The 22226-nt window shown below is 46.5% G+C and overlaps 2 protein-coding genes across 2 annotated transcripts in view; both read left to right on the forward strand.

Annotated features, from left to right (window-relative positions):
- Window positions 1-983: 983 nt before the first annotated feature.
- LOC139322427 (SLAM family member 5-like) lies at window positions 984-6147 on the forward strand. The gene is made up of 4 exons (XM_070951527.1): window positions 984-1434; window positions 2361-2624; window positions 5722-5838; window positions 6035-6147. The coding sequence occupies exons 1-4, from the start codon at window positions 984-986 to the stop codon at window positions 6145-6147; spliced, it is 945 nt and encodes a 314-aa protein (XP_070807628.1).
- A 6466-nt stretch (window positions 6148-12613) lies between these two features.
- Window positions 12614-22226, forward strand: part of LOC139322429 (maestro heat-like repeat family member 5) — a 32515-nt gene continuing 22902 nt past the window's right edge. Inside the window, exons 1-4 of the mRNA XM_070951528.1 lie at window positions 12614-12747; window positions 12880-13498; window positions 19532-19973; window positions 20694-20830. Coding sequence (XP_070807629.1) covers window positions 12614-12747; window positions 12880-13498; window positions 19532-19973; window positions 20694-20830 — 1332 coding nt within the window. The remainder of the gene's footprint in view (window positions 12748-12879; window positions 13499-19531; window positions 19974-20693; window positions 20831-22226) is intronic.

Consider the following 22226-nt stretch of genomic DNA (forward strand, 5'->3'; position numbering starts at 1 on the left):
GCTAGGAACCAATATTCTTTTCTTAGTTCTCTTATTCTCTTAGGTACTTGCTTTAGCGTAATTATTTCTTTGCCTTTATAAAACATGGGTTCATTTTTTGTCATTTTATAAACAATGTCTCTTATTTGGAGGTGGGGGTGGGGATACAGTACAGCCGCAATTAATAGGACTAAGAACCCAATGTCAGACCAAGCTGTAGTAATAATGCAAATCCAGAGCATGTAAATAAAAATATCAATCTCTGCTATAATTTTCTGTTGATGTAATTTTTTGTTGCAGTGAATGAAACAATACTTCTGTCACTGTTTTTCAAAGCAAAATCCTGCTGATTTATAAAGACAGGCAATGAGTATTTCAATAATTGTACAGAGATATAGAGAATATTCATAAGTCAGGACTGAAGTGTGGGATCCTTGGTGCTCTCTGAGCTTGGTTGAGCCATGGTGGTGGTTAACAGAGTTAGCCTGCAATACTGCTTTCAAACCAGTATTGCAGGCTAACTCTGTTAACACTGTCAGGAGTTCAATTCCTGTGCTAATTGTACAGGTGATTGTTGATGTGATTTAGCTTCACCTGCTGCTTCCTGTCTGATAGAAAGCTTGTGATCCACTTACAAGGTCAGACACACCTAGCTGAATCAGTTTAATTAGAAGAATATCTGGAATGGTGGTGCTGAATGCTGAGCTGAAGTCTACAAAGAGGACCCTTGCATAGGTCTTTGGAGATTCAAGATGTTGTAGGATTTGCTCGATAGGCAAATTGCAAGCGGTCTAACAGAAAATCTCTGATGGTCTTCAAGTGGGCCAGCATAAGCCTTTCAAACGTTTTCATAATTATGGATGTCAGAGCAACTGGTCTGAAGTCATTCAGTTCCTTGATGGAGGGTTTCTTCGGTACTGGGATGATAGTAGAGCATTTGAAGCAAGAAAGAGCACAACACATCTCTAGCGATTTATTAAAGATATGAGTGAAGATGGGGGGCAATGCATCAACAGTCCTCTATCCTGGAGCCATTTAGTCTTTCTTCACAAAGGTTTTCTGGGAGTCTGAGGGTCAGAAATGAGATTCTTGGAAAGTCATGTGGTCCAACTTTGAACGTTTTCTGTGGCCCTGCAGGAGTTTGTGGAAGAGAAGAACTGTATGGTGATCTGGGGTACTCTGTCACTTTCCGATTGATGAAACCTCCACCCTATCAAAATATTTACTGGAGTAAAGGTATCGGCAACAACTCCATAAATATTGCTGTGGTGAACTTTCGGGAACCATGTCATCTCCAGTGCTCCCACGCAGCCTATCAAAACCGATTGTGGGTCTCTAAGGACTGCCAAAAACTAGCTCTCATGAATCTAAAGAAAGAGGATGCTGGCACATACACGGCAGACATTGTTTTACAAAACACAACTGCAAAGGAGTCCTTTAACCTGCAGGTGCGTAGTAAGTATCCCAGCCATGGCAGCAAATTCCTGGCCTCCCTCCTTTGCCCAGGCTGATGTAGAAGGGTGGGGGGCTTTTCTTTTGAGGGGTGATCTTTAGGTATCCAGTTTCTGCAGAGATGAACTTTTTGGAGGGAGCCCAGAGCTGATTTTTGGATAGCTCTTTGTCCATTTTTTGCAATGCAAATTAGTTCAAGATGTTTTGATCAGGCCGAGCCTTGCTTATGTTCCCCCGCCCCTCCACAAATCTACCATTTTGCTCCCTGTCCCACCCTGTCCACCATCTTCCACACCAGGAGATTTGGTTCGGCTGAGGACTTGCATTTCTACGATGGGTCAGAAATGGAGTTAAAGCCGTGTCCTGCATGCTCTTCCCTCTGGAAGTGGGACCATGGGGATCCGTCACAGCTTCCTCCAGGCTTCCCTCCCACAGGGGCATAGGCTGCATTGGCCAGACCATGTGGGTTCCCAGACGGGGTAGCAGGGAGTGGCTGGTGTGCTTTGAAACTGGGATCACCAGAGAGGCAGTTTAGGAGTCTGTCTGTGGATCTGGTGGGACTGGTTGGAACCTCAAAGACTTTAGGGGAAGAGTCAGGGGGTCCCTGAGGGTCCCTGAGCCTGGAAGGTTATCCTCGTGCCCTCAATCCCTGGTTTGGTGTAAGGAGGGCTTGCTGGAAGGCAGAGGGTGGGGTGTGGGGTGCCTGCCCTCCTGTATCATGGTGGCCATAATGTGTCATTATGATGTGAGAGGGGGGATTGTTGTGGTGTTTTTACTTGTGACAGAAATGGATGAGACGTATTTTCCTTGCTCTAATCTAAGCAAATCTATGGATTGACTCATGCCGTTGCTGCTTCCCCTTCCTCTCTGGCCTCACTGTGATTTTGTGGTCTCTCACAATGTGATGTGTCTCTCCATCTCCTGCTCAGGAAAGTTGCCAGACTCTGAGTTACGACTGACCTGCATTTCCAAGGGGGCTGGAAATGGAACCTGGCAGCTGATTTGCTCTCAAGAGACCTGGAAAGGTGAGGTGAACTTCAGATGGATCTCAGATTTCTATGCCACGGATGAAACCTTAGGGAGTTCTGTGATGGAGCTCACCTCCCAAGACCTTGAACTAATAGTCACCTGCGAGGGAGAAAGCAAGGATAGCATAGCATCCAGGACAGTCACCTTAAAGGAAGTTTGTGCTGGTAAGTTTTTCTCTCCATGAAAGAGACTGTTGAATCAAAAGGAGCCTCATTGCGACCACTTCTCCTCCTATGACCGGAGCCTAGTGGATTGGTCCACTTCCTTAGGCACAGGTTGACCACTGAGTGGGACTGTTTCCATTGCTTTATACATTTAACCACTCATGATCCAAATGTGTGTTTCCTGACCACAGCAGAAGTCCCCTCTGGGCATCTTGAAGTTGCAAATTACCCCTTTGCCCTTCCTTCCAGCAATTCTTAAATTTCCCCTTCAGATTACTGATTGATCTCTGTTCATGTCTGGGATTGGAGGGTCTTCTGGCCAAGCTTCCCCTCTTCTCCTTTCCTGTGTTGATTGTTGTGATTATCTTAGATTCACACATGGGTCTTCTGACCGGGAAGGAACAGCCTTTTATATGATCTCTTTCATGTTCACACACTCCCCCCTCTCAAAGGGGGCCATTCCCCATTCAGAGTCTGCCCTGATCTCCATTCTACATGTTTCTCCTGGCTAGTATCAGCTTTGCAAACCTCACTCAATGAGACAATGGGAAAAAGGGGTTTGGACAGAGCCTCTGGGTCAGTCTCTGCCTGACACAGGAAGGTCACCCTTGCCTCCAAAGCCAAATTCCCCCCTTGATTTCTGGACACCTCCAGTTGAGCTTGCAGCAGGACAGAGGCAGCTGAGAATTGGGATGAAAAGGGGCCGCACACATTCAACAAACAGTGTTTGTCTCCAGAAGGTTATGCTAGAACACACACACACACACACCGAGGGGCTTTAGGGGTGTCTTACCCCCACAGTGTTTGTCTCCAGAGGGCAAGTCATCTATGTACTAAGTTTGGTTGGAATTGCTCAAGGCATTCCAGAGTTATGCTTGAACATACATACATACATACATACATACATACATACATACATACATCCTTATATATATAGGTAGAGAGGGATAACATGGAGAATTGCAGGATTTGAACTCCCCACGCAGAAACATTAGGTTAAAAGTCACTTTTCAAAAACCCTCCCAATTGTCTGGTGCAGTGGGAGCCAATCCCAAGATGTGAAGATGTTGTGGGAACTCCGAGCTGAGAAGGTGGTAAGAAGTTGTTTCAGGCACAGCAGTCTGGCTCCTCTGGAATTGAGATGAAACAGATGGTCCCAGGCTCATCCCTCCCCCCACCCATTCCCAGGAGCAAGGTAAAAGACACATCACAGAACTTCCCTCCAAGCGCCCCACCCTTCCCTCCAGAATGGCAGTGTCCCTCCAGTATATGGACAAATGTATTGTAGTAAAGAATAGAGAGGACTCTTTTACACACACACACACACACACACACACACACACACACATCTGGGTGCCAAATCTCAGGGATGTATGTGAGACTCAAAGGGGTTGAGGCAGTACTCCAAACTCTCATTGTGTGACATGTAACTGGAGAGGATTATCAAGGTCTGGATGGGAAGGATCAGGCTCAGGCTCAGTCCTAGCAAGTCTGAGTGACAGTAGATTCAGGGATCTTGTTTCCATGGGGTCACACTTCCCTAACCTCTGTGCCATTCAGGGGTCCTTATGGACTCTTGGCTTGTGTTCAGCTGTGCCCAGGAGGGCTTAGCATGCATCCATCTCATGTGACAATCACACTAATTCCTGCCACTGTCACACATGCTGATCCAACTTGTGTTGGGACCAGCCTTTGAAGAGCGTGCAAGAGCTTCAGCTGATCCACTGGGGGTCAGCACAAGTAACCGTGGGTACAGATTGGTGCACCCTGGTAACACCTGCTCTGGTTGCTTGACGGAGTCTGGGTGCGTGTCAAGACTGACTTATACTTCCACCTATAGTCTGCTTTGCTTGCAGCTTGACAAAGAAAAGGGAGGGGGTGGAATGGAATGCAAAGGTAGGGGGAATGGCATCCCATGAGACGCTGCTCCCACCCCAAGCAGATGTCCCAGTGCGGTTGCCTGGTTCCCATAACAAAATGCACAGGAGTTATTGGTGGATGTAATGGACCGTGGGTGGCCGGTGGGAAAAGTGGGGGATGACCTATGCTCGCTTTTGCATGGGAAGCCCAGAGCTGATTTCACTTCTTCCGTGCCAATGTGGTTTATTCCATAAAGTTTTATATTCTTGGTAAAATAATGTTGCGGGAATTTCTTTTTTTGGCTTTGCCAAGTGGATGTCAGTGTTCCAGAAAGCTTCCACGCTGCCACTGGACAGTTGACATCAAACCAGCTCTCCAAATAGCAGCCCACTTGGACCCCACCAGGAGGTTGGCAGTTTCAAGATGTTGGCAACCAACAAAGAAATGGAAGGGCGGGAGAAGCCAAGGGAAGACTCCTCTCAAGAGTTCCCAGTGGCAGCCAAGCCGAAGGCCCAAACAGAGGGCTGAGAAGCTGGAGCAAGAGCCCGTGCTCCAGAGGGAGAGAGTGACGGAAGAATCAGCGAGCCCCAGCAGAAGCAGAGGATCAACCTGTCCCCCCTGGAGTCACAGTGATCTGGGGGAGCAAGTGGAAGGCTGGGCGAGCAGCCAAATGGAAGTTTGGAGACAGATTTATTTATTTATTTATTTGTTGGTTCGATTTAGATGCCGCCCTTCTCTGGAGACTCAGGGCGGCTTACAATGCATTAAGCAATAGCCTTCATACTTTTGTATATACCTGCTTAGTAGGGCTTTTGCCCCCCCCCCCAAAGCAGTGTTCTTTTTTATACAAAGTCAGCTTATTGCCCCCACAATCCGGGTCCTCATTTTACCTACCTCGAAAGGATGGAAGGCTGAGTCAACCTTGAGCCTGGTGAGATTTGAACTCGCAGTAATTGCAGGCAGCTGGTGTTACTTAACAGCACTTTAGTCTGCTGTGCCACCAAGGCTCTTGTTATGATGAATGGTTCCAGAGACATTAAGATGACCTGTTGATAAAGGAGGGTTTGGCGTGGAAGGGGAGTAAAATCTACATCCCAGCCAGCCAGAATGATATGTCCCATTCCAGGGGCTGCTTATCTGCCTGGGCCTAGTGCTTCTTCTGCTGCAAATGCAGACAAGCACCTCCATTCTCTGGGGCCTCCTGAAAGGATTAACAGGGGCTGTTACTCTTTTTCAGGACAGACCAAGAACCCTTCAAGGCTGCCTCTCTGGGCCCTGCTGTGCCTTAGCAAAGTGGGAAATCTTCTCCTTCTTGGCTGTTTGGGGCTTCTTCTGGTGGTGAAATCCAGAAAAGGTACCATTTTAAGGAAGCCCTCCTGTGAAAACCAACTTTTCCTTTTCCCTCCTCCCTCTCTCCCCTTCCTTCTTCCCTTCCCTTCCCTTCCCTTCCCTTCCCTTCCCTTCCCTTCCCTTCCCTTTGCTTTCTAGACCTCTACCTTCTGATCCATCCTGTCTACTAAAGCTCAACCTCTACTTTGCTTTCTACTTAGCAGCTGGAGGAAGGAGGATGCTGGTCCGATTCCTGCCAGCCTCCCAGAGGAGACCACGACCACCTGCAAGACATCCCAGCTCCATGTCAAACCCAACTGATGGATGCGACTGATGAACCTTCCCCAGTTCCTTCGCTTCAGATGTCCGTGGTCTTCTTTGATGGCTTTCAAGAGGGTTCTTTGGGACAAGGGTGCTTGCTTCCGTGGGCAACTCACTGAAGATGATTACCAGTTTGGCTATTGGGGGGAGGGCTCAAAAGGTGGCCACAGGGCTAGTCCATGTCACTCTGTGTGGCCACTCCCTTCTTTCCTTTCCCACATCCCAATTGCCCCAGAAACTGCCTCATCTGCCCTCCCCCCCCCCATCACAAATAAAACCCACTTTTGCTGCTTGATTCTTTGTATAATATTCAGGAGTATTCCCTGTTCTTTTCTCCACCACACTGTTGTGAGGGAAGCTGAGGGAGCTTCCACAGCTAAAGATCATGCTGGGGCCTCAGAGAGCCTTCCCTATTCTCTCTGGGTGTTTGAGGGGGCTGCTACCCTGGTTTTCCTCCCCTCCATCTTTCCGTCTCAGCCCCAACTCCCTATTTTCTTTTTTCTTTTTTTTTTATTGCAAAAGTTTTACAATTACATTTTCACCCCTTTTTTTCACCCCCCCACCTCCCTCCCCAAACTTCCCGTCCTCCCTAACCCTCCCTAATCCTCCCCCCCAGACTTCCCTATTATGTACTCATAACTAATAACACTGATATATAAACCTGAACCCATCCCTCCCCCTATATAATTTTTCCTCTTTGTCTCTTTACATTAAGATATTTCTAATACATTATTTTCAAATAAAAGCTATTTGATACTTTCTAGTTTGGTATTTGTTCTGAACATATTCTATCCACCTTTTCCATTCCCATTCATAAGTCTCTTGTAAACAATCCTTTAAATATGCTGAGATCTTCGCCATCTCTGCAAAACTAGCCATCTTCAAAGTCCATTCCTCGATAGTAGGCAAAGCTTCATTCTTCCAATATTTACCTATCAACAATCTTGCTGCTGTTATCATATACAATATTAGTTTTATTTCACCCCGTGTAAAACCCTTAACTATACCCAATAAAAACAATTGTGGAGAGAATTGAATTTTTTTCTTCAAAACATTCTGCATGACCCACCATATTTTTATCCAAAAAGCCTTAACTTTCCTACAGGTCCACCAAACATGATAATACGTAGCATCCAAACATTCGCATCTCCAACATTTTGGCTGAACATTAGGGTACATACATGACAACTTTTTAGGATCTAAATGCCATCTATAAAACATTTTATAAAAATTTTCCCTCAGGTTCTGCGACTGTGTAAATTTAACATTCTGAACCCAAATTTTTTCCCATGTTTCCAACATCACTGGTTCTTCAAAATTTTGTGCCCACTTAATCATACAATCTTTAACTAATTCAGTTTCTGAATCCCTTTCTAGCAAAACATTATAAAGCCTTTTAATATGCATTGGACCTTTCTCTCTTATATGTCTAACCAATTCTTCCTCATGCAACATAATACCAGTTTTTTGGTCCTCTTTCCATCTCAATTGTAGTTGATTATATTGTAACCAAGTTAAATTAATTCCTTCATCCAACAGTGTCTGTAATGTCTTCAACTGCCATCTGCCCGCATCTGTGAAAAGAACCTCTTTATATAAAAACCCCCCGAGTGACATTATATTTGTATTCCACATAGTATGACCAAGATCCAGCCATAACGGTATTTTGTAATCCCATTTGAGTCGGTGCTTCTTCCAAACTCTCATCAAAGATTCTCTAAGTATATGACTTTTAAATACTTTATCTACTTTGTCGTCATAAAATAAATAAGCATGCCGTCCAAATTCAAGATCAAAACTTTCTGCATTCAGTATTCCAGTATTTTTACTTCCAAACCAATCACTTGTTAAAGTTAAAGCTGCTGCATCATAATATAACTGTAGGTTTGGGAGTTTAAGGCCTCCTCTCTCTGGAACATCTTGCATAATTTTCAATTTCACTCTCGGCTTCTTCTCGTTCCAGACAAACTTATTCACACCAGACTGCCAAACTTTCAGTTGTTTATCACTTTTAAGCACCGGAATCATTTGAAACAAAAACAGAAATCTTGGCAAAATGTTCATCTTAACTCCCTATTTTCAAACCCACCCTTTGTTTCAGTCATGGGGCTTCCCCATTTCCACAGGGGACCTCAGCCCCTCAGGGACCTCCTTTCTTCCCTGGCTCCATCCAGCTGAATTTCCTGAGGGAGAATGGCTGGGGGCCCCTGGATTGATCCAAGAGGTGGCAAAACACTTCTGACAAATAAGTCTCGTGTTAGGTGTTTTGTGCCAGCCATGGTAATTTCTTAAAAGGCCACCAGATGGGAGCAAAGAGGCACCCATTGGGGAGAATTAATGCCCCCCTGGCCCCCTCACACATCTTGGTAAGAACCCCTGCACAGGGTCTGTTCTTTGGCTCTTGTTCTAACTTCCTACAGGACTCAGTCCAGGCATGGATGCCTCCATGCCAGGGAACTCATTTTACTCTACTTTACTTCTACATAAAGATTCAACTTGATTGCATCCTTGCATGCTGCCTTTTCTTGGAAGCGCCCTCAACGAACCATTGATCTTCATGAGATCCCTCACAAAGTGGTAGCAGAGGATGGTTTGAGGCAATGCTTCCAAGCCAGCAGAAGCAAGATGCCTGGAGGTTCCAGCAAGAACCCCCAAGAGATGGATGGCAGGAGATCCCCGATTGTGACTAGAAGTCTTCAATCAAGAATGGCAGCCTTGCATCCAGTCCCAGACGCTAGCTTCGATCCAGAGGAGGGTACAGATGATCTCTATGCCCCCAGAGGTCCGAGCAGAGTGCCAGAGACCCCTTCGCATGCTTCCCTGCGATTGCAAGCCACAGAGGAAAGCATGGAAGGCCAGCAGTCCACCCTGGACTGCCAGGACACTGGGGAGGTGGCCGGGGAGGTGGCCACCCCCAGCTTAGATCGGCTCACTGGCGAGGAATGCAGAGAGAGGCTATGAACACTCCTAGCAACCCGAGGGACACCAGGAACCCAGCCATGTGGGACACCAGTGCTGGGGGCCTCTGGACACCGGGTAAGTCCTTCCCCAGTGCCCAGGAGGCTCCCTAACATGGCGCCGGCTACCCTGGGGGCCCCCGGGGCCCCGGAGCTTTTGGCGGGAAAATTCTGTAGCTTCCGGGGCCAGCAACCAATGGCAGCCAGCTGAAGCAGCATGTAAACTGTCAGCCCCCCCACAGGCAAGCCTCGAAGTCTGCCCAGCTGCACCTGCTGCAGCGGGCATCAGAGCCACAATCCAAGCCCTGGTCATGGCCCTGGAAACCACGACCAACACAACCTTGATGTCGGGGGTAGCCAGCCCCCCTCACTACCCCCAGGAGACCAACGAGGGGGGGCATCCAGTCCAGTGTGACCCGCACCTCCAGAGAGTCTCAGAAGAACCCCTGGGGGCTCCAGCCTTCCCAACACCCCCACCGAGGCAATGGAGGACTCACCTCGATGACTTCAGGGGGCCTCCAGCCGAGCCTCCCACCTCCGACGATGGCTGCCTCCTCCGGAGTCTTCAGGACCAGCGGTGGGCCCCTCCAGGGGCTTTTCTGGCCCCATCCTGCAGCCTTCACCCCCTGATAAGTGTTCCAGTACTGGGAGGGCTTCCAGAAGAATCTTCAGAGCTCCACAGGCCTGGGCTCAGGCCTGGCCCTGAAGCACCGAGAGAGAGGTTCACTCCCGTCGGCTCTTGGGCTGGAATGAGCTCTGAGCATGCTCAGTTCACTCCAGCTGAAAAAGAGAAAAATAATCAGAGAAAAATACCTACATTCACCAGCAGAGGGATCCCTCTCCCATTTACTTCAGTGGAACCCAAGCAAAGGTACCACGGACAGCAAAATACTACTGTATTTTCTACTCCTATTTACTCGTCTACCTCTGCACTCCCGAATAATTTTGAGAAATTACATCTGGAGGGTGAGAACTTCAACATATGGAATAAAGAGATATGTCTCTTAAAAGAAGGAACCCTAGAAATGGTTTTAGACCCCCCACCTTTCCCTTGGGGCCTCAAGAAGAGTGGTACCACAGGAAAGCCTATACCGCTCTACTGAGCTCACTGGATGCTAAATTTTACCCCAGCATTCCAGATGGGCTCACGGCTGGTGAGATTTGGGGGTTGTTATATAGCCTATTTAATAGTGATAGCTTGGGCTCCACCACAAGGCTTACATCGGAGTTCTATAACACCAAGCTGAAATCTGGGAAAGTTGAAGGCACTCAGGGCAGAACTGGTGCTCAGGGACTACCCCGTGACTGAGGCCAACATGATTGCTGTTATTCTGGCATCCCTGGACAAAAGTTGGGGCAATTTTATTGTCTCACTAGAGGGAACCAGGAAGGAAGCCATGACTCTGTCCTACCTCACAGGGAGGTTCAATGAGGAAGACAGGAGGTGTAAAGATGCAGGAGAATACACCAGGGCCGCAACTCAGCGCATCAATAGGAGGCACCAGAGTTCAGAGCAGGTTAACGCTCTACCCAAGTGTTTCATCTGTGGCTCTGAGGAGCATCTGAAGAAGGACTGCCCCCATTACCAGCAAGGACCTAAGCATGGTTTCAATCAAGGAAGGGGAAGGGGGCAGAGAAGGGGGCCTGGCGGGGGCAAAGGTGGTGCTAAGGGCAATTTTGTGTGTACTACTTACCTAACCCCCACCACAAGGGCTGATGGCCCTACTGGCCTCTGGTTACTGGACTCTGGGGCTTCATCTCACATTGCTAACATGAAGCAAGGCTTTAAGAGGTTAAGGAGAATTAACTCCTCCATCAAGGTTGCTAATGGTAACAATGCTTTGTTTGTTGGGGAGGGCACTGTCTCTGTACCAGGGCTGGGCAATGTTGAAGGTGTGTTGCATGCTCCCTCTATTGCCAATAACCTACTGAGTATAATCAAGTTTTGTTTATTTATTTATTTATTTATTAAATTTTTATACCGCCCCCTCTCCCGAAGGACTCGGGGCGGTGAACAGCCAAAATTAAAAAACATATAATATAAACATTAAAATACATTTAAAAGAAAAATTAAATCCAAAATGGCTCCCCAATTTAAAACGCCTTACCCATAACCCTATAATTAAACAAATTTAAAATTTCCACATTTAAAAGGGGGAAGATTTAGGCCAGGTTATGTGATGATGGCAGGGTGGAGGTATTGTTTTGCAAAGGGGGAGGTCATGTCACTGGAGACAAAAAGGTCATAGGGAGTGTTACCATTATAAATGGTTTGCCATATTTCTCCCCCAAGTACCCAGCTACAGGAGACAGCTCACGGGGTGCCACTCCAGAAGGGTCCTGTGCGCAGAGAGAGAGAGAGGCCCCACAGCCAGCCCCCAGGCTGTCAAAGGGGCGCAAGGCTGAAGCAGTTGTGCCCATACCGCCTCAGCCAGCCCCACGGCCTTCCAAGGCCAATGCGGGCAAGAAATCCGAGCCTCAGCAGGCACCTAAGGCAGGTAAGCCCAAAGAAGGGCCTAAGGTGTCAGCACCTCCCAAGACAACCGGAGCCAAGGGGGTGTCAGTGGGGAAGCCACTTCATACCAAATGTGCCCACCTCTTACATCGGAGGTTAGGCCATGCCAGCTTCCCAGTGATCAAAAAGATGGGGGAATTTGCTGAGGGGATTCACCTCCAGAATTGTGAGGTATTTCTGGACTGCACCATCTGTAAGAGGGCAAAGAGGAAGGCAGCCCCAATACCTAAGGTGTGACTACGTAAAATCCAATACCCATATCAATTAGTACATGTTGATTTGGTTGGGCCATTTACATCATCCCTAGGGAAAAGGCAGTATTTCCTCACTGCTGTCGACGACTTCTCGAGGTACGGCCATGTGTATACCCTCACAGAAAAGTCTGAAGTCTTTGATGCCATAAAATCACTGTACAACTACGTGGAAACTCAGTACAAGACCAAGATCGCACAGCTGCAGAGCGACCATGGGGCCGAGTTTATGTCCTGAAAGTTCCAGGACTGGGTAAAGCATAAGGGCATACACCATTTTCGTACAGTGCCTTTTACTCCTGCGCAGAACGGTGTGGTTGAAAAATGAAATGGTGTCCTGCAGACTATGGTGCGTAGTCTGATTGCAGATGCTGGGGTTGCAGAATCATACTGGGCGGAAGCAGTACACTACACTAGGCCAATTACACCCTGAACCACACCTGGAGCAGCGTTGTGAACCAGACCCCATACTTTCTGGTCCACAGTAGGAAGCCATGTTTGGGGCATTTGCGTGTATTTGGCTCCTACGCTTGGGTGCACATCCCCAAGCAGCTGTGGAAGAAGGGGAGATCCGTCTCCCAGAGACTGAGGTTCTTGGGCTATGCCCTTGGCTCCAAGGCCTACCAATTCCTGGGAGAAGGGGGCAGGACTGTGACCTCCCAATCTGCCTCCTTCGAAGAAGACTCCAATTGGACCCAGATCCACTCAAATGATCTGGGCCCATACATCAACCGGCACAGTAAGGCTGCACCAACCATGACACTGCCCGAGATAACCACAGACCCTGCCACCGACGAGATCAAGGAACAGGATGAAGAGGTCAGGTCCAGCGATGCTTTAGAGGCCCATGATGCCCAACACCTGGGACCGAGGGCCTCCACATCCTGGTCGTGAACAGCAGTCGGCGAGAAACCTGCAGAAGAAAAGGGTGGTGACTGGCAGGAGGTCAGAAGGTCAAAGAGGTCCAACAAGGGGGTCCCACCGAAGAGAATTGACATTAGTCACGTTGTGTCTGTCAACAGCGTCGTGGTCATCCCAAAGACTTTCTCTGACATCCCGGAGCTGCCCATCGAAGAACAGGAGAAGTGGCAGCTCGCGATGGAACAGGAGATGGAGAGCCTGAGAAAGCTCAAGATCTTCACCCCCAGGCAACCACCAAAAGAGAAGAAGGTCATTGGCAGAAGGTGGGTTTTCAAGGCCAAACCACTTGCCAGTGGCCACTACCTGTACAAGGCCTGCTTGGTAGCACAGGGGTTCGCCCAACGCTACATGGAGGACTACATAGAAACCTATTCTCTGACTGTCCGGGCAGAAAGTGTCAAGGCCGCCCTCGTAACTGCAGCTGCTGTGGGGAAGAAAGTCTACCAATTTGACATCCAGACGTCCTACCTCCACGCCAACTTGGACCGGCAGATCTACGTGAGGGCCCCTCCTGGTTACCAGCAGGAGGGGGGAAAGACATGGTTGCTCCAAAAGGGACTATATGGCCTCAAGCAGTCGGGGAAACTCTGGTACGATTGCCTTAAAAAGGGTTTAGAGCAAATTGGCTTCAGGGCATCTCATGCAGATGAGTGTGTTTTCACACGTGACACCAAAGGTGATACAGAATGGGTTTTGGTCTACATGGACGACCTCCTATATGTAGGGCCTGGCAAGGAAAGGTGTGATGAATTTGCCAAGGCCCTGGGGGAAAAGTTTACTCTGAAGTCCTTGGGGCGGGTTGACAGGTACCTGGGCGTACATATCTTGGCCACTAAAAAGGGATTTGCATTATCCCCCCCCAAAAAAATTGAGGAGTTGTTGGCCAAATGCAAAATGGTGGAGTCTAACTCAACGCATAGCCCCATGCAAAGTGACTACTATGGCCATAATGACAAGGACAGCCCTGAGTTCACAGATAATAAATTATATAGATCTGTGATTGGCTCCTTGCTATACATTAGCAATTGGAGCAGGCCTGACATAGCTTTAGCTGTAAATCTATTGTCCAGGCATGTGGAAAACCCAAAGGAATTCCACTGGAATGCTGTCAAGAGGGTACTTAGGTACCTCAGGGGCACGGCCAATGCCCTCTTTATGCTGGAACCAGAGAAGGGGAAGCCGGCCCAGCTCTCCGCTTACTCGGACGCAGACTGGGCTGGTGACACCAAGAGTAGACGGAGCACCTCTGGTTTCCTCATACTGCTAAATGGCTGTCCTATCCATTGGCATGTTAGGCAGCAAAAAATTGATTCTTGCTCCACGGCCGAGGCAGAATATGCCAGCCTATCGGACACAACAAATGACTTGATTTGGTTCAATGCTCTGGTAACGAGCATCTGGGCACCTCCTACTCTGCCCATCCAAATTCAAGAAGATAACACGGCCGCAATTGGAATCTCGGGGGCGTACACGGTGGGCTCTAGGTCACGCCACATAGACATCCGCTACAAGAATGTCAGGTAGCTTGCCAGAATGGGGTTTGTACACATCAAACATTGTAATACAACCGACCAGTTAGCTGATCTGTTCACAAAACCTGTGCCCATTGACCGACACAACCTTCTGTGTAAGCGTTTGTGTTTGCTCCTGTAAACGATGCATCTGCATGTCTATGACACCTGCTCACCCCCTCACTCATACTCACTGGCACCTGTCATTGGCTGGCAAGAAGGGGAATTGTTAGGTGTTTTGTGCCAGCCATGGCAGTTTCTTAAAAGGCCACCAGATGGGAGCAAAGAGGCACCTTTGATCCCACTGGTGGGCCAAAGGGCTCCGGCCCCTGCAGCCCCATTGGGGAGAGTTAATGGCCCTCCGGCCCCCTCACACTTTGGTAAGGGAGAGGCCAGGGGCCCCTATAAGAATCCCTGCACAGGGGCTGCTCTTTGGCTCTTGTTCTAACTTCCTACAGGACTGAACCATGGGCTCAATCCAGGCATGGATGCCTCCATGCCAGGGAACTCATTTTACTCTACTTTACTTCTAAATAAAGATTCAACGTGATTGCATCCTTGCGTGCTGCCTTTTCTTGGAAGTGGCCTCAACGAACCATCGATCTTTGTGAGATCCCTCACATCCCCATCATCTTTGCTGGTCAGAAAGTCAGAAAAGGGGTCATGGGACCTCGGGACACTGCAACCGTCATAAGTACATGCCAGTTGCCAAGCCTCTTGAGCTGAATTGTGGCTGTACGTCTAGGTAGCCCAGCCCCAGAGACGAGGCAGCCCCCAACCTCCTGACCTTCCCCAAGAGCATGAAGACTCAACTCTGCCAGCTGTCTGGGGGCCCAAGGGGGCCCTGCAAGCCATGGGGGGGGGGGTTGGGGAAGAAGGAGCTTCCTCTCCTTTCAACTCTGCAATTGTCCCTTTTACCTTTTTTAAAAAAACAAACCTGTTTGGCTTTTTTTAAAAAAAACTTTGTTTTCAACTGCAGCTTTTGTATCGTTGGAGAGTTTTACCAAAACTACTACAACACTTCAGTGATGATGGGCAGTGCAGAAACTGGACCCCCCCAAAAAATCATATATACAAGTAGTCCTCGATTTACGACCACAACTGAGCCCAACATTTTTGTTGCCAGTTGTTAAGTGAATCACTGCAATTCCTAAATTAGTAACATGGTTGTTAAGTGAATCAGGTTTCCCCCTTGGCTTTGCTTGTCAGAAGGCCGCAAAAGGGGATCACATGACTCCTGGGACACGGCGACTGTCATAAATGTGAGTCACTTGCCAAAGGTCCAAATTCTGATCATATGACCGTGGAGATGCCAGAATGGTCATAAGTGTGAAAAATAATTTGTTCAGTGCTGTTGTAATTTGAACCAGCACTAAAAGAACGGTTGTAAGCCAAGGACTCCATAAGAGTAGAATAGAATAGAATAGAATAGAATAGAATAGAATAGAATAGAATAGAATAGAATAGAATAGAATAGAATAGAATAGAATAGAATAGAATAGAATTGAATTAGAGAGTTGGAAGGAACCTTGGAGGTCTCCTAATCCAACCCCCTGCCCATGCAGGAAACCCTACACCAGTATATCATATCTCATATATCTCATATCTCATAATAAGAAAAATTAAAAAACCAAGCTCGGTAGCAGACTTAGCCAATCAAAGAACAAAGTTGATCAGCCTTAATCTTGGTTAGGTTCTTTTGAGATCTAGCACGTTGAGGGACACCATCACACTGAGTCATTCCATAGTGACCCCTAGTTTTGCTCCCCATAATGTTGCTAATGTTTTTTGTGTTTTTTTTTGAGAAACTTTATTGAGATTTTTTACAAAAAAGAAAAAAAAAACATAAGTGTACTGACATTTTCAGTTAGTATCAGATGTGCAGTGTTTTAACTATATACATCAATAATACTTGGTGATATTTCAAATCACTTTTTACCGTTATTTAACACACCTTTAGGTCTTTCTTTCATTTTATCATGCATCCACTTGTACCACCTTTCCCACACAATATAATAAACTGACTTCTCATCATCGTTTAATTCATGAGTTAATTTAGTCATCTCTGCTCACTCCAATATTTTCCTAATTGTGAGCTCTTCTGGTGGTTGGGTTTTCTCTTTCCAGTACTGTGCGTATGCCAATCTGGCGGCTCTAATTATGTGGATCATTAAATGTATCTTTTCCTTTCCATATGGCTTCTTTACTATTCCCAGGAGAAATATCTCTGGTGTTAATTCAATATCTTCGCCAATTATTTCATATAACCATCTCCTGATCTTGTTCCAATATCCTTTCGCTTCCGGGCATGTCCACCACATGTGAAAGAAGGTGCCTTGACCGTGGCCACATTGCCAACAATTAGGATGTATATTAGGGTATATCTTTGCTAGTCTGGCCGGGGCTAAATACCATCTATGTAGCATTTTATAATGGTTTTCCTTGTATGTCGCAGCTGTAGTCAATTTAAGATTCCTATTCCATGCCTCCTCCCATTCCCCAAAATTTATATCACGCCCTATATTTTTCTCCCATGCATTTATTTGATTCTTTGTGATATCTTCGGACTTGTCATCACCTAATAAATAGTTGTATAGTTTGGCCAGAATCTTTTTATTTGTTCCCATCAGGACTTTATCCAATCCATTTGATCCAAGTTCTAAACCGTATTGTTCTTTGTCTTTCTGATATCTAGATTTTATTGGTGAATAGGTCCACCAATCTAAAGTTATTCCTTGCTCTCGTAAAGTATCATTTGATTTAAGATTCCCTCCTTTGTCTAAGATATCTTTGTATCTGCCCATTTTCTCCATCCTCCATCTATTGGGGTGGATCAGGGCCTCCATCGTTGAGAGCCAACTTGGAATTTTTTTGTAATATCTTTGCCTAATCGGGGTCCATGTTTGTATCAATGAGTCTCTAATTTTATGTCTATGGAAATATGTCTTCCTTTTCTTCTCTACATCCCAAATGTGGGCATGCCACCCTTTCTGCAAATCGTGGCCTTCTAGGGTAAGAATCCTCTCATTTTCCAGGGTGATCCAATCTCTTATCCAGACTAGCTTAGCTGCCCTGTAATATATTTCCCAATCGGGGAGTCCAAATCCACCTATATCTCTTTTGCCCCTTAAAATTTTAATAGAAAACCTCGGTTTTTTCCCCTCCCATATAAATTCTCTGATGATTTTGTCTAATTCTAAAAAAAACTTTTTCTCTAAATTTACCGGTATGTTTTGGAATAAAAATAGTATTCTGGGGAGAATATTCATCTTAATTGTGGCTATCTTGCCCAAAAGTGATCATCTTATTTCTTCCATCTGTCAAGGTCTTGTTTCATCTTCCTAATTAGGGGAGTATAATTGTCGTCTTTTAAGGTCGAACATCTTGATATAATCCAAATTCCTAGGTATTTAATTTTTTTGGCAACCTGTAGTCCTAATACTTGTTTTTCTGTCTCTCAGTTGTATTCTTAATCAATACTTTGGTTTTGGTTTTGTTCAATGTGAAGCCTGCCACCTCTCCATATTTACTTAATTCCTCTAGCACTTTTGGTCCTGATTCTATGGGGTCTTCAAGGATTAAGGCTACATCGTCTGCAAATGCTTGCGTCTTGTAAATTTCCTTCCTGATCTTCCGTCCTTTTATTTCCTCATTAATTCTAATTTTCCGTAAAAGAACTTCTAAGGCCAAAATAAACAATAAAGGGGATAGGGGGCAACCTTGCCTTACTCCCTTACTAATTTGGAATGTTTTAGTCCTATGCTCAGTGGCAGACTTAGCCAATCAAAGAACAAAGTTGATCAGCCTTAATCTTGGTTAGGTTCTTTTGAGATCTAGCACGTTGAGGGACACCATCACAGTGGGTCATTCCATAGTGACCCCTAGCTTTGCTCCCCATAATGTCGCTAATGTTATCAAGGGGGTTATCCAGGGGACCCTCCATATCCCATCCCTATTATCTTGGGGAGTAAGAGGCCCCTTGGGTCATGACACCAGCTGTCCCCCATGAGAACATAATGCGGTGATGTCACAGCCCCTGGGGCAGAGATATAAAGGCAGAAGGGATGAGAGGGGAGCTGTGGAGAGTTGAGGAGAGGAGAGGATAGTTGAGTTCAGTTGAGTTGTGTTGAGCAGAGTAGAACAGAGCAGAGCGGAGGGGAGTGTTCTACTTTGTCAAATACCTCGCTGAAGCCTTTCAACTTTTATTTCTAGTCTGTCTTTCACAGTTACGTTGTTGGTAGGTTAACGGCTATAGTTTCTTTTTGCATGAAGACCGATGCAAAGAACGAGTTAAGCAACTCTGCTTTCTCTCTGCTGCCTGTAATTTCCTTGCCGTCTTCTCTCGTTAGGGGACTTTTAGTTTGATTGCTGTGCCAAACCAGACAGTTGTAGAGGTACAAAGGAGAGACTCCCAAATTCCTCTGTACATCAGCAGCTCCTTGGGCAGCCTGAGCTTCTTGACCCAGGAAGAACATGTGATAAATAGAGATAGATAGATAGACAACTAGATAGATAGATAGATAGATAGATAGATAGATAGATAGATAGATGATAGATAGATAGATAGATAGATAGATAGATAGATAGATAGATAGATAGATGATAGATGATAGATGATAGATGATAGATGATAGATGATAGATGATAGATGATAGATAGATAGATGATAGATAGATAGATGATAGATGATAGATACATAGATGATAGAAGATAGATAGATAGATGATAGATAGATAGATAGATAGATAGATGATAGATAGATAGAAAGATAGATGATAGATAGATAGATAGATAGATAGATGATAGATAAATAGATAGATAGATGATAGATAGATAGATAGATAGATGATAGATAGATAGATAGATGATAGATAGATAGATAGATAGATGATAGATAGATAGATAGATAGATAGATAGATGATAGATAGATAGATAGATAGATAGATAGATAGATAGATGATAGATAGATAGATAGATAGATAGATAGATAGATGATAGATAGATAGATAGATGATAGATGATAGATGATAGATGATAGATAGATAGATAGATAGATAGATAGATGATAGATGATAGATAGATAGATAGATAGATAGATAGATAGATGATAGATAGATAGATAAATAGATAGATAGATAGATAGATAGATAGATAGATAGATAGATAGATAGATAAATAGATAGGAGCACCAAGGACCCCTCCTTTCAATCTGGAGTTACAAAACTTCTCCTTTATTGACAGGATCTCCATCCAGTTCAAGAACTCCCTCTTCACGAGAGGATGGACCACATGCTAAAAAAGTTGCCCTTCTTGAAGAAGGAGGACAGCAAGCAGTCCCATCCACAAATTACGAATAATGACCCACGGCAGTGGAAGAGTCAAGAAGCTGACTTCTCTGGCTCACACCCATCCACTTCTTCGGCCACTCAAAGAACCACGCAGGTCTTGCCCCTTCTTGTAAAGGGTTCACCAGCTCCAGTAGACATGAGGAACAAGGTGCAGCCTCCAGCACTGGTGCTGCCCGATTTACTGTGCAGGACAACTGCCAGGACCCCTCCGAGGGCTCCTCAGGGGGAGATCAAGGCTGGCCTGAAGGAGCCCCCTCCCTTGCCAAGGAGGCCCGAGAGGGAAAGGGCTCCGGGGAGAAAACGCTCTCCAGTCGCCCTCCTGCCTTCGTATCCAGGTATAGACGCTACAGGGCTGGGCTACCTATGGAACCAGCCTTGTCCTATCACATCAGCCCACCCCACACAATCCATCCATCCATCCATCCATCAATCAATCCATCAGGACAGAGCCAGAAGGGACCTTAGAGGTCTTCCTTCTCCAGAGACCAATTGCATTAAGCAATAAGTTTCTCTTCCTACCTTCTAGTGCTTTGGAAAATAAGTTGAACCCCCTCCTCTGTGTGCCAGCCCCTCAAATACTGGAAGACTGCTCTCATGTCACTAGTACACCCTTCCTTCCTTTTCCTCGACTACCCAAATCCAAATCCTGCAATCATCCTTCATCAGGTAGGGACGTTATGGTGCAGACTCCATCAGTCAAAGAGTTTCGACTGTGGGGTCTAGGAAGAGGGTCTTCTCTACCGTTGCCACTGTATTAGGGAACATCTTACCCTCAGAGGTGAGGAAAGACCCCTCCCTCTTAGCCTTTTTCAAAGGCTAGATTTAAATTATAAGATTACAACATCATGAAATTTCAAAGCAATAAAAAATTCCAATTCCATATATAAGATGGTTGTCTAAGGACAGGAAGATCAGGGCCTCGAGACTTTTGACATATTTGACCCCTCCCTCAGGCTCAGCCTGGTGATCCACTACGCACTCCTTGTCTCTCTCTGCTTTGAGAAGGCTTGTCCTGTCGAATTGCCCATCAATCTCTGTCTGTCTCTTCTTCTCAGAACTCTCGGACGAGTGCTTCAGAAACTTATGGGAGAGCAGGAAGCCATTGAAAGGCAGACCCGTCAAAGAAATCTTGGATCTGATGGACGAGAGAGAAATATTAGAGACCATCTTGGACCATCTTCGTCCTTTCCAGGTAAGCAGCTGGGTTTGTGTCGCGGTGGGCCCTGAGGTCCATCGTGGAGAGGGTCCAGAAGCCAGGGCTGCCTCGGTGGAGATCATTTATCCCAAAAGTAGACAAATGTAGTTATGGAGAATTTGCTGAACTATGGGGTCCTTGCTGGAAGGATCATGGAACGACCATGGAATGATCGCCTCAACCATTTTGGACTCCACCTCAACATCAAGACTGGGTACTTAGGGACTGTCACCACCCCGGAATGCTTCAAATCAATGGAGAAAACCTAAAGAAGGTGGACATTTTTTGGTATCTGGGATCCCACCTCCAATGTCAATGGTGACATCAATGGCGAGGTGAGAGCAAAGGAGAATGCAGCCTGGATACGTTGGCGAGAACTCACCAGTGTGTTACTGGACAGACGAATGGCCACCCATCTTAAATCTAAGACCTACAAGACAACCATCCGCCCTGTTGCACTGTCTGGCACTGAATGCTGGGCAGCAACAACAGGGACCGGAAGCTCTCTGCATGCCACGGAAATGCGAAATGGTCCTGAGTGTGAGAAACAGTCCATTTTTTTCAGTTGTAAACTACCCGTTATAACTTCGAACAGTCAGTAAATAAATGTTCTGACCCAAAGACGACAAACCCTCTGAAGTGAACTCAAAGATTCCTTTATGAGGAGAGCCAGCAGCCCCGACAAAAAGTTTCTCTCTCACCGCAGGCTAACAAGTCCATCCGGCAGGGAGAAGAATCGTTGTCTGCCACATCTATTCATCTCCGCCCCCTGCCTTTTATCCCCAGAGCTAGGGAGGGGCTTCGCTAGCCGTGGTGGCTCGTCTGTCCCAAGGACCGGCCCATAGATTTTCACTGCTCTCCTCTCCTCTGCCTTCTGTGTATCCGCGCGTCAGGCACTGGACCCAGATGTTCCTCCTCTTCCTCATCCACCTCCAGACCTGCAGTCTGTTGACTCACCATCTGAGGGCTGACGGATGGCCCAGGCTCCTCCTCTGTCTCTCTCTCTGCCAGCCCCATTCCCTCTTCCCCCTCGGAGCTCTCAGGTTGCCTTGATGCTGGCCCTGACTCCCACGCCTCCTCCTCCTCCTCTGATTCGGCTGCTGGAGGGCCACAACAATAAATGGTGATAAATCAAGTTCTCACAATTTGTGGCAGAGATTTTCCAACCGTTCATCTCAAAAGCTGCCTCAGCTCCAGCTGATACAATCCGGATGGTCCTTGTTACGTGCTTCGTGTCTGTCCCAGCTAGAAAAGTCAAATTACTTATAATATGCATCCGGACGCAGAAGGGAAACCAATCCTCCCCTTGGAAACACACAGAAAGCTGTTCCTTCCTCTGCTCCTTCACTTTCTCACAACTTCTTTTTTGTTGTTCTTGTTGTTGTTGGCAAAG

The sequence above is a fragment of the Pituophis catenifer genome, unplaced genomic scaffold, assembly GCF_029215685.1.
Source record: "Pituophis catenifer annectens isolate HBS135680 unplaced genomic scaffold, rPitCat1.0.hap2 SCAF_10, whole genome shotgun sequence".
In the NCBI taxonomy this organism is placed as follows: domain Eukaryota; kingdom Metazoa; phylum Chordata; class Lepidosauria; order Squamata; family Colubridae; genus Pituophis; species Pituophis catenifer.